Source organism: Prionailurus bengalensis, chromosome D1, assembly GCF_016509475.1.
Source record: "Prionailurus bengalensis isolate Pbe53 chromosome D1, Fcat_Pben_1.1_paternal_pri, whole genome shotgun sequence".
Lineage (NCBI taxonomy): Eukaryota > Metazoa > Chordata > Mammalia > Carnivora > Felidae > Prionailurus > Prionailurus bengalensis.
This window is the reverse complement of record NC_057346.1, coordinates 53,810,877-53,828,142: the sequence shown is the minus strand read 5'-3', so window position 1 is coordinate 53,828,142 and position 17,266 is coordinate 53,810,877. Positions and strand designations below refer to the sequence as shown.

Sequence of the window (17,266 nt, the reverse complement as noted above, 5' to 3'; positions counted from 1 at the left end):
TATATATTTAAAAGTAAACAGAGACATTCAATATATTTTTTCCAAAAGGCCCAAATCAAACAGAGAGATATGAAACCTACAATGTGAGATGAAAAATGCACTGGATTGGAGTAACAACAAATTAGTCATTGTAAAAGGAAAGATCAGGAAGCTAGAAGGGCAGAAACTACCTTCCAAAAAAAAACACACAGGGAAAAAGAAATTAAAAAAAAAAGAAAAGAACGTCACTGAGCTATGGAAGTATCAAGTGGCCTAATATACGGACAACAGAAGTCTCCAAAGGCAGGAAGTAACATAAAAAATATTTGAAGAAATAATGGATGAAAAACTTAATGAAAATTAAAACCCAGAGATCCAAGAAATTCAACAAGGTCTAAACACAAGGAACAAAGAAAACTGCGCCCGGCACATCATAATCTAACTGCTTAAAACCAGTGATAAAGAGAAATTTTTAAATCAAAGAAAAAAAGTACCACACAAGTAAAGGGTGCTTGGAATAAACATTGTAACTAACAAAACTTTCAGGACAACACTCCAGGGTTACAATCATTCAATTTCTCCACAAGAAAGAACAGCTAGGAAGAAAAAAGAAAAAGAGTAGCTAGAAGCACACCAAGCACCTCACCTTAAAGAAAGAATGAATAGCAGCTGTGGCTTCACTGCGAATCCTCAGTATGGAACCCAGAGCATTAGTCCTGCACCTGAGGTGGGGATACTGTCTCAGATACTCCAGAGGATGCCTCTCTTTATATTTGAGAGGAAAAGCCTGCCAATAGATGGGAAAAACAAATTGAAAGCTAAGACATATGTTCTATAAAATCAGTTTCCAGAACATTTGTTAAATAGTAATGCTTTGTAACAAAATTAAAAGCTTTCTTTCTCTATTTCTTAATATAAGTGAACATGGTCCAATTAACTACAAGTTAATTGAATGGTGAGGTAGGAATCAGAGATGTGGTTTTGAATCCAGCTCTACTACTTATTAGGCACGGAACCTTGGGCAAAATTAGTATTGCTGAGTCTAATCTGTTATTTATCAAATTTCTATCCATTAGCTTATATCGGTCACCACTTACAAATAGAGAGATTAGGATATAATTATGCAAAAACAGTCTACTGTTTGGCACATAGGAGTTCAGAATATTGTAGATATTAAAGATTGTTTTCTACAGCTGTGTACACACAGCTGGCATTCAATTTTAAAATCACCCAAATGTCTTGAAAGCCCACAATCATTTGTAATCAATTGGCACTGTTTTTCACTGTTTATCAACAAGTCTAAGAACATGAGGGAGGGTCAACAGCCTTCTGTCACTAGCAGAGTAGTGTATATTTCAAAAATTTCAAATTATGACTCTATGTAGAAATATTCCACCCTGTGAACATTCATGTTACAAGATTTAGAAGATAAAAACAAATTGTTCTAAACTTGTTCTAAAGAACAAAACCAAAGTTTCAATAAAAAAGATAGCAGAGAAACTATTTTAAATAAAAAAGCCAAACTGGTAGTTTATTACATATAGTCTTATCTATTTCTTTTAGTGCACATGCTAATTTATTTCATAATAGAAATAAGCACCATACCTACTGAAGTCAAAATATGACCACATTAATAGGTAGGTGTCTGGGGACTGCCTAGGGACCAGAATTCCCTAATGTCTGAATACTTACAAAATGACACTGAAATTAAGGGGAAGAGAAGGTGAGTGACAACCACAGAAGCCAAGAGAGAAAGGCTTAAGAAGAGTAACACACATGGCGCATTTTAATAATCATACACCCCTCTAAAAAAAGCAAAAACAAAAATGGTTACTATCTCCATTCCTCTCTGAATTCCAAATTATTTTTCACAGTCTACTTTTCAGAAACCTTAAAACCTGATTCCTGATTTTACATGGCAATCAGTATTTATTAGTATTATTAGAATTTCTTGGAAAACTATTCAGAAGGACATTTTTCAAAAAGGTGCCCATTTTCTTATTTCCTTTTATTTATTTTCCTCCAATTATCCAAAAAAAAATAAAAACGAATTAAAATGATGCAATTTCCCTATATTTCCTTGTGTTTTGTTCATCAAATACTTGGAAGACAAGTATAGCAAAACTACAGAGGAGTCAAATGGCTAGTACACAAATTCCAGCTGTGGCACTAGTCAGCAATATAACCTTGGGCAAGCCATGTCTCCTGCCTGGGCCTCATTTTCTCCAATTTCAGAAGATGGATTGCCAACCTATAATTTTATTCTCTCTAACCTCTTTATCAGGTGATGAATAAAAGCTACTAACAAGGAGTCTTGCAAAAACAGAAAAAATTCTGTTGGGACTGTACTTATCATGCTTGGGCTGAGCAAACATATCTTAATGCAGGATTTCTTATCTTTCTTCAGCCCAAGCATGGTAAGTACTGTCCGACAGAATTTTCTGTGATAAGTTCTGTACCCATACTATCCAATATGGTAGCCAGCAGCTGCATGTGAAATGTATCTAATGTCACTGAGGAACTGATTTTATTACTTGATTTAATATTAAATTAATTAATACTAAACAACTACAGGTGGCTAGTGGCTACTATATTGGGACAACACAGTTCTAGATCCTGTAAAAGTCATTTCTAGGCAGGGCTTTCCTTAGAACACGTTCTCCCCAGCACTGAAGTTAACTGGGCATGCTTCTAAAAGTGGCAAGTTTCAATTATGACAGGTGTCCAAAGAGATGTATAGATTAATACTTTGCTTTCAGTCATAAAATTCAGCCATTTACATACTGTTTGCTATGTTCTCTACATTCCTCAAGCTCCATAGCCTGTTTCAATTATCTGGGAAGTCACAACTGAAACATGTTCTAAGTGCCACCTTCCCAATAATCACACTTAAAACAGATTGCTGTTTTAAATTAAGCCTAAATAGTATCCATAGAAGTATCACGAAGCATACCTTGGCATCGCAATTGCCAACAATTTCAATTTTTTCTGCCTTCAATTCCACATTCTGCTTTTTGGATGGACTTTTCACCAGCTGCCCTTGAACTTCCACAGAACTCCCAAAAGCCAGTTCTCTATAGTAACAAAAAACAGCACAAACAAGATATCATTATACAGAACGTTCATTTTAATACAAAACTTGCTATCAGAACATTACAGTATTTAATGATAGAGGTTTCACCCTTAAATGGGCAGCAAATAATTAAGAGAGACTGAAGCAAAGGATAAGTAGGGGATATTATTATGTGAAGATGTTAAAAAAAAAGAAAGGTCTGGGAGCGCCTGGGTGGCTCAGTCAGTTAGTTCAGCATCTGACTCTTGATTTCAGCTTAGGTCATGTTCTCGCTTGTGGGATTGAGCCCAGCGTCGGGCTCCATGCTAATACCACAAAACCTGCTTGGGATTATCTCTCTCTCCCTTTTTCTGTCCCTCCCCCACTTGCACTGTCTTTCTCTCTCTCAAAATAAAAACACAAGCTTTAAAAAAATAAAAAAGAAAGGCCTGAGCTTGAAGGATCTTGATTCCAAGTATTTGGACTTAGCCTTAAAGCTTTGAAAAGCAGGTTTGTTTAGAAAGATCACTCTGGGGTGCCTAAGGGACTCAGTTGGTTGAGCATCCAACTTTGGCTCAGGTCATGATCTCATGGTTCATGAGTTCAAGCCCCACATCAGGCTTGCTGCTCTCAGTGTAGAGCCCACTTCAGACCCTTTGTCTCCCTCTCTCAAAAATAAACATTAAAAAAAATATGTGAACATTGGATTAGGGAATAGGGGAGCAAAGGAGATAAAAAAAAGATTCTTTTGTTAAAAAAAAAAGCTTGGGGCGCCTGGGTGGCACAGTCGGTTAAGCGTCCGACTTCAGCCAGGTCACGATCTCGCGGTCCGGGAGTTCGAGCCCCGAGTCAGGCTCTGGGCTGATGGCTCAGAGCCTGGAGCCTGTTTCCGATTCTGTGTCTCCCTCTCTCTCTGCCCCTCCCCCGTTCATGCTCTGTCTCTCTCTGTCCCAAAAATAAATAAACGTTAAAAAAAAAAAAAATAGAGCTCATTTAAAAAAAAAAGCTCACCTACTGTCAAAGCTTGAATCAGCTACAACTTGAAGGCTTTCCAAAGATGATCCATCATTTATATGCAGGAACAACACTTCCTTCTGGGATCGGACTGAACGAATCCACCCCTAATGAAGAAAAATTTCTAAATGTGAGTTTAAAACATGTAAATATTTTACGTTTTCATTACACATGCACACACAAGACTAAATGAAAAAAAAAGTCCTCAGTCCTGCCTTAACAAATCAATTGCTTTTAGCATATATAATTCAATAGGATTCTTATCTCAGGGAGATACAGCTTTGGCATTCCACCTTTTTGTTTTGTTAATATAAAACTCATCATTCTCAGGGGCACCTGGGTGGCTCAGTTGGTTGAGCGTTCAGGTTGGTTTTGGCTCAGGTCATGATGTCACAGTTCGTGAGTTCAAGTCCCACACCAGGCTCCACACTCTCTCTCCCTGCCCTCCCCTGCTTATTCTGTCTCTCTCTCAAAATAAATAAATAAACTTAATTTAAAAAACAAAAAAACAAAAAAACCTCATCATTCTGAATACATGCCTAATGCTCCATTAGGCCGATGAGCCTAATTCATATAATCAATTTCCCCAATATTGACTATTCCAGGTATTCATTCCAGGTAATAATAATAGGGCACATTATTTGGGTCCCTGTCTCCTTTTATATTAAACTCCCAGGAGGGAAATTATGTAGTTATAGAACAGAAACATCTTCATTGGATTTTTCCTTTTACAAAATATCACAGACTTCTCAAAAAGCTTTTCACTGTGACATATATTTAGTACATAAGCTTTCAAAGACACTGTGAATTTAAATGACAGGTAAGTGAGTACAAATGAGGTCTTCTAGTAGTAACACTAAAACCAGTAACACTAAAAACAGCTCTCACAGATAACATCCAACTTAAATTTAACTAGCACAGAAGAGACAATATTCTTCTAGCAGACACTGAAAAACTGTGAACAACTGATTGTGTTTGATTATCAGACATGCTTGGGAAAAGCGAGAGGATTCTATTTAGAAAAACTGCATTGACCCTTACTTTGTGTTCCCACCACACCCTACGGACAACGCTATTAAAGCTCTCCCATTACTTATTCATATGTCTATCATATTGTGAAGGTTTAAGAACCATGCTTTAGTGGCTTTGAAGGCCACTGTCAGGGACACAGTAGATAGTCCGCTAATGGTTTTCAGTGAAAGGATATCTACCATGCACTAAAAATCCATGTGACAAATGTTTTACTACCTTCTTCATATACTCTCATCTTTTTCTCACAACAGCTCTGTGGATTATCATTATAACCTGTCTCACAAGTGAAGAACCTCGGCTCAGAGAAGTCAAATAAGTTGTCAAAGGTCACACTGCTGGTAGACAGAGCCTCAATTTGGACCCAGGTCTACCAGAAAGCCCTTGGTCTTTTTCTAGGGCTACACTGAAAAAATGTGTAAATTGCCTGTCTCCTATACAAGGCCTTTCACAACCGAGTGTGCCCTTTCTGGTTTCACCTCCCCACATTTCCCTGATGGCAGCGGCTATTTGGTTACGTTTAATCAATAGTAATTCCTAAAGCACCACTGTCTTGCTTTTCACTTGTTAGTAAAAGTTAACATTTGTGAAGCAGTGTTTAATGTGCTTCTGCTCTAAGCTCTTTATAAATATTTTACACTTAATCCTTACAAGAACTTAATGAAGTGAATATTCTCATTTTAGAAATGAAGAACATATTAAGTAAGTTAGGACAACCTCTCTAAATAATTAAAATCACAGTTCCCAAGGAGTAGAGCTAGAATTCAAATACAGTTCTCAGTTCAAAGTTCATGTTATCAAGCTTTTCTGGAATGTGATCTCCACCCCATCCCCAGTTCCTCTCCCTGAGGAACATATCCTTCAGGACTCAAGTGAAATGTCACTTAACACAAGAAGTCTTCCTTGACCTCACATAGTTAAGGATGTCCCTGTTTTCTCAAAGTTCCTTATTCCACTAATACTTACCACGTTGCCCCAATTACTTGTCTTAGCCATTAGACCAAGGCTGTCCCACAGACATATAATGTGAGCCATATATGTAATTTTGCTTGTTTTAGTGGTCACACTAAAAGTAGACAGGTACGCTTAATTTTAATATTCTAACCCATTCTGCCAACATTGTCAACGTGTAATCAATATATATATTGAGATATTTTGTATTCTTTTGTTCTCCAAAATTGGTGTGTATTTTAAATTTACAGTTACCCTTCAATGTGGACTAGCCACATTTTAAGAGCTCAGTGCCACAAATGACAGGTAGCTACTATCTTAGACCACACAGCACTAAAATGAAAGCCTCTGATCTAGGCAGTAGCTTTTGTTCTTTTTATCTTTGCATCCTTTCTTGACTACCACTTAGAAGGGATCATTAATGTATGTATGTCAAATTAATAGATGAATACAAGAAAAGGGCTTGATTTGGATCATGGAAAAAACATGAAACCCCCCAAAATGCAGAGGAGTCATACTGCTAAAAATCAAAGAATTCGAGGACAACAAAAATAACTGCAGCAGTGTTTCAGCAACCGAAAAGGGTCAAACCACCTTGCTTGGTCTACTCCCTTAAAGGAAAATCTTCTCTGTAGAGCTGTTGCAAACACTAGCAAGAGAAATAATAGCTGGCACAAAAACAGACACATAGACCAATGGAATAGAATAGAAACCCCAGAACTAGACCCACACACGTATGGCCAACTCATCTTAGACAAAGCAGGAAAGAACATCCAATGGAAAAAAGCCTCTTTAACAAATGGTGCTGGGAGACCTGGACAGCAACATGCAGAAGGTTGAAACTAGACCACTTTCTCCCACCATTCACAAAAATAAACTCAAAATGGATAAAGGACCTGAATGTGAGACAGGAAACCATCAAAACCTTAGAGGAGAAAGCAGGAAAAGACCTCTCTGACCTCAGCCGTAGCAATCTCTTACTCAACACATCCCCAAAGGCAAGGGAATTTAAAGCAAAAGTGAATTACTGGGACCTTATGAAGATAAAAAGCTTCTGCACAGCAAAGGAAACAACCAACAAAACTAAAAGGCAACCAACGGAATGGGAAAAGATATTCGCAAATGACATATCGGACAAAGGGCTAGTATCCAAAATCTATAAAGAGCTCACCAAACTCCACACCCGAAAAACAAATAACCCAGTGAAGAAATGGGCAGAAAACATGAATAGACACTTTTCTAAAGAAGACATCCGGATGGCCAACAGGCACATGAAAAGATGTTCAGCGTCGCTCCTTATCAGGGAAATACAAATCAAAACCACACTCAGGTATCACCTCACGCCAGTCAGAGTGGCCAAAATGAACAAATCAGGAGACTATAGATGCTGGAGAGGATGTGGAGAAACGGGAACCCTCTTGCACTGTTGGTGGGAATGCAAATTGGTGCAGCCGCTCTGGAAAGCAGTGTGGAGGTTCCTCAGAAAATTAAAAATAGACCTACCCTATGACCCAGCAATAGCACTGCTAGGAATTTATCCAAGGGATACAGGAGTACTGATGCATAGGGCCACTTGTACCCCAATGTTCACAGCAGCACTCTCAACAATAGCCAAATTATGGAAAGAGCCTAAATGTCCATCAACTGATGAATGGATAAAGAAATTGTGGTTTATATACACAATGGAGTACTACGTGGCAATGAGAAAAAATGAAATATGGCCTTTTGTAGCAACGTGGATGGAACTGGAGAGTGTGATGCTAAGTGAAATAAGCCATACAGAGAAAGACAGATACCATATGGTTTCACTCTTATGTGGATCCTGAGAAACTCAACAGAAACCCATGGAGGAGGGGAAGGGAAAAAAAAAAAAAAAAAAAAAAAAAGAGGTTAGAGTGGGAGAGAGCCAAAGCATAAGAGACTGTTAAAAACTGAGAACTGAGGGTTGATGGGGGGTGGGAGGGAGGGGAGGGTGGGTGATGGGTATTGAGGAGGGCACCTTTTGGGATGAGCACTGGGTGTTGTATGGAAACCAATTCGTCAATAAATTTCATATATAAAAAAAAGAGAAATAATAGCAGCTAACATTGATTGACTGTGGGCCACTGTTCTAAATGTCATAATACCTGTCATCTCACTTAATCTTCACCATTCTATGAGGTTAAGGCTATTATTAGCTTCATTGCCATAAGAAGCAAATGGGTTTAGAGGAGAGAAGAGACCATAATTACTATTATAGAAGAGACCCATAATTAATGGGCCACTAAGTGCCACAGATTTGAACCTAGCCACCCTGACTCCAGAGTTGTTTCAAACCGCTACACTCTACTCTTTCTCCTATGTATTAAACATACATTATGTGCAAACCCTTTTTTCGGCCTCAGGATGGTTAAGAGTTGAATAAAAGCCATTGTTTAGTTGAACATATATTTACCGTAAGACTTGGGAATACCAAGACCGGTAAGACATGGTGTCCGCTCTCATGGAGCTAGCTCAAGGCAACCGCTATGTAACTGTAGTTATTCGTTATGAGGGATAAAGGAAAAGAAGCTCGTACATTTATTCTGCCGTATAACTAACAAGTTTACAGGTAATGCTCTGATACCGTGAAGGCAAAGTTCCAGCACGCCATAGTCAATCCCAACAGTTCTGCGCAAACTAACGATAGGCAAGGAAAGGAGAAAAGTGTGAACGCACACGATGGCCAACATTTCCTCCTTTCTCTGCCTGTCGTTTTGTCTGACAAGGTAAGCCTAGACACGGAGGTTACTAAAAAGAAAAACCCATCCCCTTCCCATACACCAACCTGGACCTTAACGCGCTCCCCATTCGTGCTCCGGGCCCCGAGCGCGTCCCGAACGCTCAGTCTGGCGGAAGGTTTGTGTCTCGGGCAGGGGGCTGAGGTGCAGGAGCGCAGGGCTCGGAGCAGGCACCGGGCCCCGAACATCGCGCTGCTGCCGCAAGCTCTCCTCGGGACCAGCACGGATCCCGGCGGGTGAGCACTTTGCCTGTGGAACCCTCCCCTACTATCGACTGCTCCCCGATTCTGGACCGCAGCCCTGCACTCACGCGCTCCACACCTCCCACCCCTAACCCCGGCTGCTCCCTTCCCCTTCAGGGGCTCCAGCTGTGTCCCCACCACCTCCCCGCCGCTTCCCTCTCTGCAGACAGGGAGGAGCGGAGACAACACAGCCAGCTGCCTAAGCCTAAAAAACACGCGCCGTAGCCAGTAGAGACACTTCAGGAACCCGCGTCTTTTCCAAACCCACAGACCACACCGCCTCCCCCAGCTGAAACACGCGCGGCCGCCGCCCCTACGCCACAAGCCAACGTCAACGTCATCACGCTGCAAGGAGACCAAGAAGGCGCGTGCGCGCTGGTGACTCCAGTTTACGGAGGGGGCGGGCCGGAGGCAGGGGCTGGCTGAGCGGGGGAGGAGGCGGGGCCAGGAGCTAAAGCATTCTGGTTGTAGGTGTTGTTGCTGGAGCAACTGAGGAGCACAGCTGGGATGAGGTCTGAAAGGTCTTCATTTCTGCAGCTTCCAGTTGATGCTGAAGGACACTGAGAGGCAAGGAGTGACTGATGCACAGGGAAAGCCTCCAGGAGACTTAGTTGTTGAGAGGATTAGCCTGAGGATATCGGCCATTCCTGAGTTCTGAGCACAAAGACGAGACACAGACCCTTGCTTAAGTCACAGTTGTGTGGTATCAGACATCTAAACAGACAAGTGCATAAGAGTGATAGGATGCCAGAGATGGCTTACTGGAGAAGGTAACCCTCTGACGACTGAAGAGTAACTGAAGGGACTTTGTTTATGCAATTCAGAGAAGGCACGACCGTGTGAAGATGTTGGGGAGAGGCTAGAGGGAATGTTGGCCATTGCCTGCCGGAATCTTCAAATCTCTCTTTTTTTCCAACACAGTTATCTGCATTTGTTTGACCAGGAAACAATGACCCTTTTAAGTTTATCCCCCCACCACCAATTAAAAAAAAATTCTGTAATTCAGTGACAATCATGAAAAGGTTTCTATCTAATTAAAAGAAAGAAGGGCTAATAACATAAAGTTGCTGCTATTATTATGCCCATTTTATAGATACGGGAACTTGGGCCCAGGAAAGTGAAATGACTTAGTCAAGGATATATATCTTATAAGTGTGAGATTTAAACTTAGAAACTCTGGCTCCATGCACTAAACTATTATGCTATATACAATGTCTCAAGGTGGGAAATAAAATCATGGTCCCTTCCACCAAGAAGCTCATGGCCTGGACCTAGGAAATGGCAACCAAACAAATTATTGCAATATAAACCAATAAGTTCACGTAAATATATGAGCCACGTGGAGTGGTAGTCTAGAGAAGGAAATAAGGTGAGTTTTTTGAGGAGGATCAGAATTTTGCAATGTTGGGATGTAAGAAAGAGTATTTCCTACCAGAAGGTAGTCAGGAAAGGTTGCCAGGAGGGCAAACAGCCTGGAATAATTGTAAAACTTTTCTTAAGACAGACTGAAAAATATCTCCCACAAAAATACCATAGTTCTTGGACACTTCTTGAACCTTGCAAAAAGAATATTGAGGGGCACTTGGCTAGCTCAGTTGGGAGAGGATGTGACTCTTGATCTTGGAGTTATGAGTTCGAGCCCCACATTTGGCATAGAGATTGCTTAAATTAAAAAAAATTTTAAATATGGAAACGTCCAAATACCTTCAGAATTACGTAGCTTTGGGCCTTTAACAAAAAAATAAGCATGGCTTTGGTGTATTGGCTACAAAATCTGGGAAGAACTCAATCACAGCAATAACATGTTTTTCAATTCAAATCTCCTCTTTGACTATGCCTACCTTGCCTAAGGGTTGAAAAGTAGTGGCCAACTGGCTCACTTCCTACCCAGGCTGTTTTTCTGTCTTGCCTTCTTTTTCCACCCCTTCTCCGTCAATTGTAAGAACTATGGTTTCTCAGGAAGTGAGGAACCTGACTTCCTTTACCCTCTTACTTACTGCCTGTTTAAGCCAAAGGGTTAGTTAATTTCTAAGCAGGGACCAGTGCCTACTAGTATGATGAAGACAAGGGAAGCCAGTGGGTGTAACTGAAAATTAGCAGTAGTTAACTGAAAATGTATACAACTGAAAGTCAACTATAGCAATCATGTGTCTGGTGCTAAGTTCAAACCACTCCATGTATTTATCTTGTGTTATATCAAATCGTGTTTTCTTATTTTTATTTTCAGTGTTGGAATGACACTGCTGTTTTTTAGATTTGTCACCTTTCAGACAGTAGCCAGAATGATCTTTCCAAAATTAATATATTACTATGCTGGTAATAATAGTGCTATAAAATGCTTCCTATGTGCTAGGAAGTTTTCACATATGAACTCAATCCACACAATATCCCTCTGAAGTAGGGTTAGCATCATCATCCCCAGTTTCCAAAGGAGAAACTGAAGCTTGGAGAGGTTTCGAGCTTCTACCAAGTTACACTGGCAGTCTGGCACCAGAGTCCATTCTCTTCCCCACTTGTTACTCCAGTGATTAAATCGCTCTTCAGTGGCTGCCCCTACAACATAAAGAGGACTTGTCTTCTTTAGCATGCCTACCGAGCTCTCTATGATTCTGGGAGTTCCCTGAGGTGCCCTGGAGTGAGGAACAGAAGTGAAATGTCCTTATTGTTACCTTTTGATAATACGGGTCTGGGCAATGAACACTGTCAGCATTACTTGTCAGCTTTAGAGAACGTTTTAATCAGGCTCAGCATGACAGGTTTTAGCTTAACTTGCAAAGCTTCAGGACTTCTAAAAAGCAGGCATCACTCTGATACCCAATGTGGTCATAAAATACAACTCCGTATTCAGGGTTTTCATTATGCTTGAATCCACTCATGAAACTCGCAACACCCAAAATTTGACTTCAAGGTCATGACCTCAAAACATAGAGGAACATAGTATTTGATGCAGAAATTATGGAGACATTAGGTGTAGACAAGGATTGGATGAATATTGTAAAGGATCCTGGGTTTCTCTGAAGAAGCTAACAAGGGTGAATACGGTTTAACTTGAAAAATGGAAAGGCACAGGCACAAAGCAGAATAAGAAGACACATTTGTAGTTTGGAACCTTCGGGAAAGCAGCTCATAATTATAAAGAGAAGCTGACAAGCAAGTGGTCAACGAAAGGAAAAGACACAGTAGTAACCAAGTGTTGAGGGAGCAAGGTGGTTTCCCTAGAGAGAGAAAGGTGGTTTTCCTAGTGGTTTTCCAAGATCTGCACTTTCCTAGAGGAAGTGACATCTAAGTTGAGCCAAAGGATGAATAACAGCCAGGAAGAGGGGAATTGTATGTGATGAACAGAGTTGACATCATTCTAGATAATGATCTGGGTAGATCACATATGTAAACATTCCTTGAGCTATAAACTTAAGATTTGTGCATTTTACTTACATATACCTCAATAAAAATAGAAATTAAATATTAAAAATAGGAGAATCAGTGGTGCCTGGGTGGTTCAGTTGGCTTAGCGTCTGACTCTTGATCCTGGCTCAGGTCACGATCTCACAGTTCATGAATTTGAGCCCTGTGTCAGGCTCCAAGTGTGGAGCCTGCTTGGGATTCTCTCTCTCTCTCTCTCTCTCTCTCTCTCTCTTTCAAAATAAATAAATAACCTTTAAAAAATAGGGGAATCAAGTCTGCTGATAGGATGAAAGCATCTTCTTTCCCTGGCTAGTGCAAGAGCCTTTTTAAAAAAAACATGTGAACTATTTCCTGCATATGGAAGAGTTTAGAAAATAATGTAATAAAACCTGGTAGCTACCACCTAAGTTTGTCATATCAAATCCTAATATTTTGTCCTATCTCCTTGAGATCTTTCTCTTTCCAGGAAATGGATCTCCTTTGTACTCCTCTGCAATCCTATTTCCCACTTTCCCTCCTGGATAGATGTAACCACTATCCAGAATTCTGTGTTTATAATTTCCTTCCATGTTTTTATATTTTAATTAGACACATAAATACAAATAATTATATATATAATACACACATCTAGGTACATATACATATATGTATATATACATTATGCATTTATAGTCTTTTGTATTGTTTTACAGATTTTTAAACTTTAAATTAATGGTATCTTGCTCTATAAATTATTCTGCAACTCAAATTTACTTTTTGAGATATAACCACGTAGCTCCAGCTCATTCTTTTTAATATTCTGTTATATGAATATGACACAATTAATTCATTCTCATTCTGATAGTTATTTGGGCTGCTTTCAATGTTTTTCTATTACAAACAGAGGTGGGTTTATCATGAAGCTAATGAAGGGTAAACTCCAAGCTCCTTATTTGCATTTATGCAATGCAAAGTATATGAAATTCATAAGGGTGTGAACCTCTTAGCATCCCCCTCTACCCCCAAAGTGCAGGGAGCTGCTGGGAGTTGTAAAGCAAGAGGGGAAGCAATCAGCAATCTGAGTCAAGGAACTCAGAGGGCATGTATTTCCAAAGTTCTAGAAATTTCTTGTAATTTCTCTCATTCTAAAACTTAAAAAAAAAATTTTTTTTTCTTAACGTTGTATTTATTTTTGAGACAGGGAGAGACAGAGCATGAACAGGGGAGGGTCAGAGAGAGGGAGACACAGAATCCGAAACAGGCTCCAGGCTCCGAGCTGTCAGCACAGAGCTGGACGCGGGGCTCAAACTCACCGACCTCGAGATCATGACCTGAGCCGGAGTCCGCCGCTCAACCGACTGAGCCACCCAGGCGCCCCTAAAACTTTTTTTTTTAATGTTTATTTACTTTAGAGAGAGAGAGAGAGAGAGACAGAGCGCAAGTGGAGGAGGGGCAGAGAGAGGGGGAGACACAGAATCCAAAGCAGGCTCCAGGCTCTGAGCTGTCAGCACAGAGCTGATGCGGGGCTCAAGCTCACAGACTGTGAGATCATGACCCGAGCCGAAGTCGGCTGCTTAATCGACTGAGCCACCTAGGCACCTTGTCTCTCATTCTAAACAAATATTTACCTTAATATTCGTAATTCTGTATTATTTTCCTTAAAAAGAACCTCCTAAATTATTTAAGTTTCAAGCCCCACAGAACAGGATCTGCCCTTCGTTACTAGCATGGTGCAATAACCACACCGGACACATGAAAGCATGTCTGTGCATCATAAGCCTCACGTACAGAAGCCATGTGCCTTCAACTTTACTAGGCACTGACAGATTGCTCTCCAGAGTGAGGATTCTAATTTATATATCCTCCAGCAAGCGTACAAAGATTCTCAGAGCACCATACCTTTAGTGACAACAGACAGAGTCAGGCTTTTGATTTTTTACCAATTCTGGGTTAAGAAAGAGTATCTCAGTGTTTTTAGAGATTGTATGTTCTTTGTTCTTTTGTTTTTCCTTGAAATTCTTTTTTAACCATAACACCCATCATTATCCATAGCATAGTGGAAAGAGCACTAGCCGGGCAATTCGAAAGGAGTCCTGGTTCAAATCTTGTCCATGGCCCCCTTGCTGTGGAAACTTCAAGAAGTCATTTAAACGCTAGACTTCCTTCACAGGGCTGTTGACAGGGTTAACTGCAGTGACTTGTGAATTCTGTGATCGAGAAATGCACATGGTAGGTATCTGACTGCATACTTCCCATTGTTTGAGTTTTAGAGTTAAGGAATCCCCTAAATTTTATCAGCCAATTCTCTTTAATTCTCAAAGTAGACGGCTCAAGATTATTTCTATCTACTCTGTAATTTCTTTTAGGTGCAGTTCTTCAGTGGGACTCGGAAACACCAGCAGCAATTGTTGAAATGCAAATTCCTGGGTCTCCTGTCTGATGACTCCACTCACTTTGAAAAACACTTCTGGCTCTGTAGTTGGGTCTCCTCCTTTCCCTGGGTTCTTCCTTTTGCCTTCAGGATGCCCTCTGAGACTCAAACTTCTTTTCTTCTGTACTATTGCTACTACTATTATTAAACTTTTAATGTACTTTTCCTTTTAATTATAAAAATTATTTTAAGTTTATTTATTTATTTGTTGAGAGAGAGAGAGAGAGAGAGTGCCTGCAAGCAGGGGAGTGGCAGAGAGAGGGAAACACCGAATCCCAAGCAGGCTCCCTGCTGCCATCCCAGAGCCCTCCACTCTCATAAAACCTGAGCCCAGACCAAGAGTCAGGCAGAGGCTTAACCAAACCACTGAGCCACCCAGGTTCCCCAAACTTCTGATGTGTTTTCAAAGAAGCTGTAACAAAGTAACCTGCACCCATGCTGCCTTCTATGGTGGGTGTGGTGGGGGGGTGGGCAGTGCACCCTGGGTGGAGCATGACCCTGGGAGTGCACCAGGACTTTCTTCCTCACCTGGCTCTGCTGAGGCCCAAGTGCAATCTGCACGGAGTATTTTGTTCATACATGATGCATGCACAACATGTATATCTGCAGGATACACTCCTAGAAATGATAAAAATAAAAATAAATAAAACAAAAATTTGTTTCATAAATATCTTTAAGGTTGCTTTATGTATCCAGTTGCTCTCTTCATCCCCCATTTTGAGATCCTGATCTTACCCACTGTGGTTTTAGTGTCTATACGTGTGGCAAAGACCTGGAAATTTTTATTTTATTTATTTCATTTTACTTAGTTTTTAAGACCTGGAAATCTATTAAGACCCTAGAAATCTTTTAAGACCCTAGAAGATCTTGGGGTGCCTGGGTGGCTCAGTCAGTTAAGCACCTGACTTCGGCTCAGGTATGATCTCACAGTTCATGGGTTAGAGGCCTGCGTCGGGCTCTGTGCTGACAGCTCAGAGCCTGGAGTCTGCTTCGGATTCTGTGTGTCCCTCTCTCTCTCTCCCTCTCTCTGCCTCTCCCCCATTCACACTCTGTCTCTCTCTCTCAAAAAAATAAACATTAGAAAATAGATTTCTCTAATGCAGTGACTACACTGCAGATGAAACAAAACATACTCCCAGGAGTAGCTAAGGTTTTTACCACCCTTTAAAATTTAGATTTATCAGAGACTGGACACAGTCTGCTACTAGATAGGTTATGACAAATTTTGATTTTGTACAGTTATTTCTGGAGTTTGATACTTGTTAACTGGTGGGCTCGTTGATAAATGTTTGCACATCTGAAATTGGGGTTGAAAGTAAATTATAATATCCCCTGCAAATAGGTTAGTGTGTAAGGCAGGCAAATTTTTATGCCTTATAATTTGGGATAATTTGGGATACAGTAACAGCCTAGGCTTTCACTGATGAGGATAAAAGGAGATTTAAAAAATGTTTTTATCATGCAAATGACATAAAAATACATAAAATATAAGTGTGTAGTTAATGAATGCTTATAAAACGAATACCCGAGTAACCACCATCCAGGTCAAGGAAAAGAACTTTCCCAGGACTCTTCCAGCCCAGGCCCTTCCCCTTGGAAAGCACAGTCTCCCTACTCTCCTGACTTTCTTGGTGATCTTTGCTTTTCTTTACAGTTTTACCACTTCAGTATATAGTCTAGACATTATGATTTTGTTTCCTCTATTTTTAGACTTTATATAAATACAGTCATACAGTATGTGTTCTTTTGTGTATGATTTCTTTTACTCCATATTATTATTGTGAGAATCAGCTATGTCATTGCCTATAGCTAAAGTTTGTTCATTGTCATTGACATATGGCATCCCATTTTATGATTATAAACCAGTTTATTTATCCATTCTGTTAATGGATGTTTGGGTTGTTTCCAGTTTGGGGTTGTTATGAATATTTTTGTACAGAATTTATTGCACACGTGTATGTATTTAAGCTGGTAATAATATCTAGGAGTGAAATTGCTGTATCACAAGATATACAAACTTCAGCTTTAGTAAACAGGGCCAGACTTTTCCCAAAGTGTCACCAGCCATTTCTGGGAATTCCTGTTGCTTTACCTTCTCACTGACACGCGGTCTCATCAGACTTTTAAATTTAGTCATATTGGTGGAGGTGTACTAATCTCTTATTGCACTTTTAGTTTGCATCTCCCTGATTATTTCTTGTTGAGCATCCTGCAATGTTTATTTTCACTAGGTCGTCTTCTTTAGTGAATTCACTTAATCTTTTGCCCATTTTTTCCACTGAGTAGTCTTTGTTTGTAACTTATTTTCTAATTAATCTACACCAGTTCTTATATATATAATTTATTTTTTTTTAAGATTTTTATTTTTAAGGGGTGCCTGGGTGGCTCATTTGGTTGACTGTCTGACTCTTGATTTCGGCTCAGGTCA

The 17,266-nt window shown here is 40.1% G+C and overlaps 1 protein-coding gene and 1 long non-coding RNA gene across 2 annotated transcripts in view; one reads left to right on the top strand and one right to left on the bottom strand.

The window, feature by feature from the left end:
- NARS2 (asparaginyl-tRNA synthetase 2, mitochondrial) overlaps nucleotides 1-9,368 on the bottom strand; it is a 134,768-nt gene extending 125,400 nt beyond the window's left edge. The window contains exons 1-4 of the mRNA XM_043580121.1: nucleotides 8,832-9,368; nucleotides 4,043-4,152; nucleotides 2,933-3,053; nucleotides 626-766 (exon numbers count right to left, since the gene is read on the bottom strand). Of these exons, the coding sequence (XP_043436056.1) occupies nucleotides 626-766; nucleotides 2,933-3,053; nucleotides 4,043-4,152; nucleotides 8,832-8,972 (513 nt within the window). The 5' untranslated portion in view covers nucleotides 8,973-9,368. The remainder of the gene's footprint in view (nucleotides 1-625; nucleotides 767-2,932; nucleotides 3,054-4,042; nucleotides 4,153-8,831) is intronic.
- On the top strand, nucleotides 8,906-10,085 carry LOC122483284. The gene is made up of 3 exons (XR_006297375.1): nucleotides 8,906-9,020; nucleotides 9,193-9,404; nucleotides 9,498-10,085. It is a non-coding gene; the product is annotated as an uncharacterized LOC122483284 (long non-coding RNA).
- Nucleotides 10,086-17,266: the final 7,181 nt, after the last annotated feature.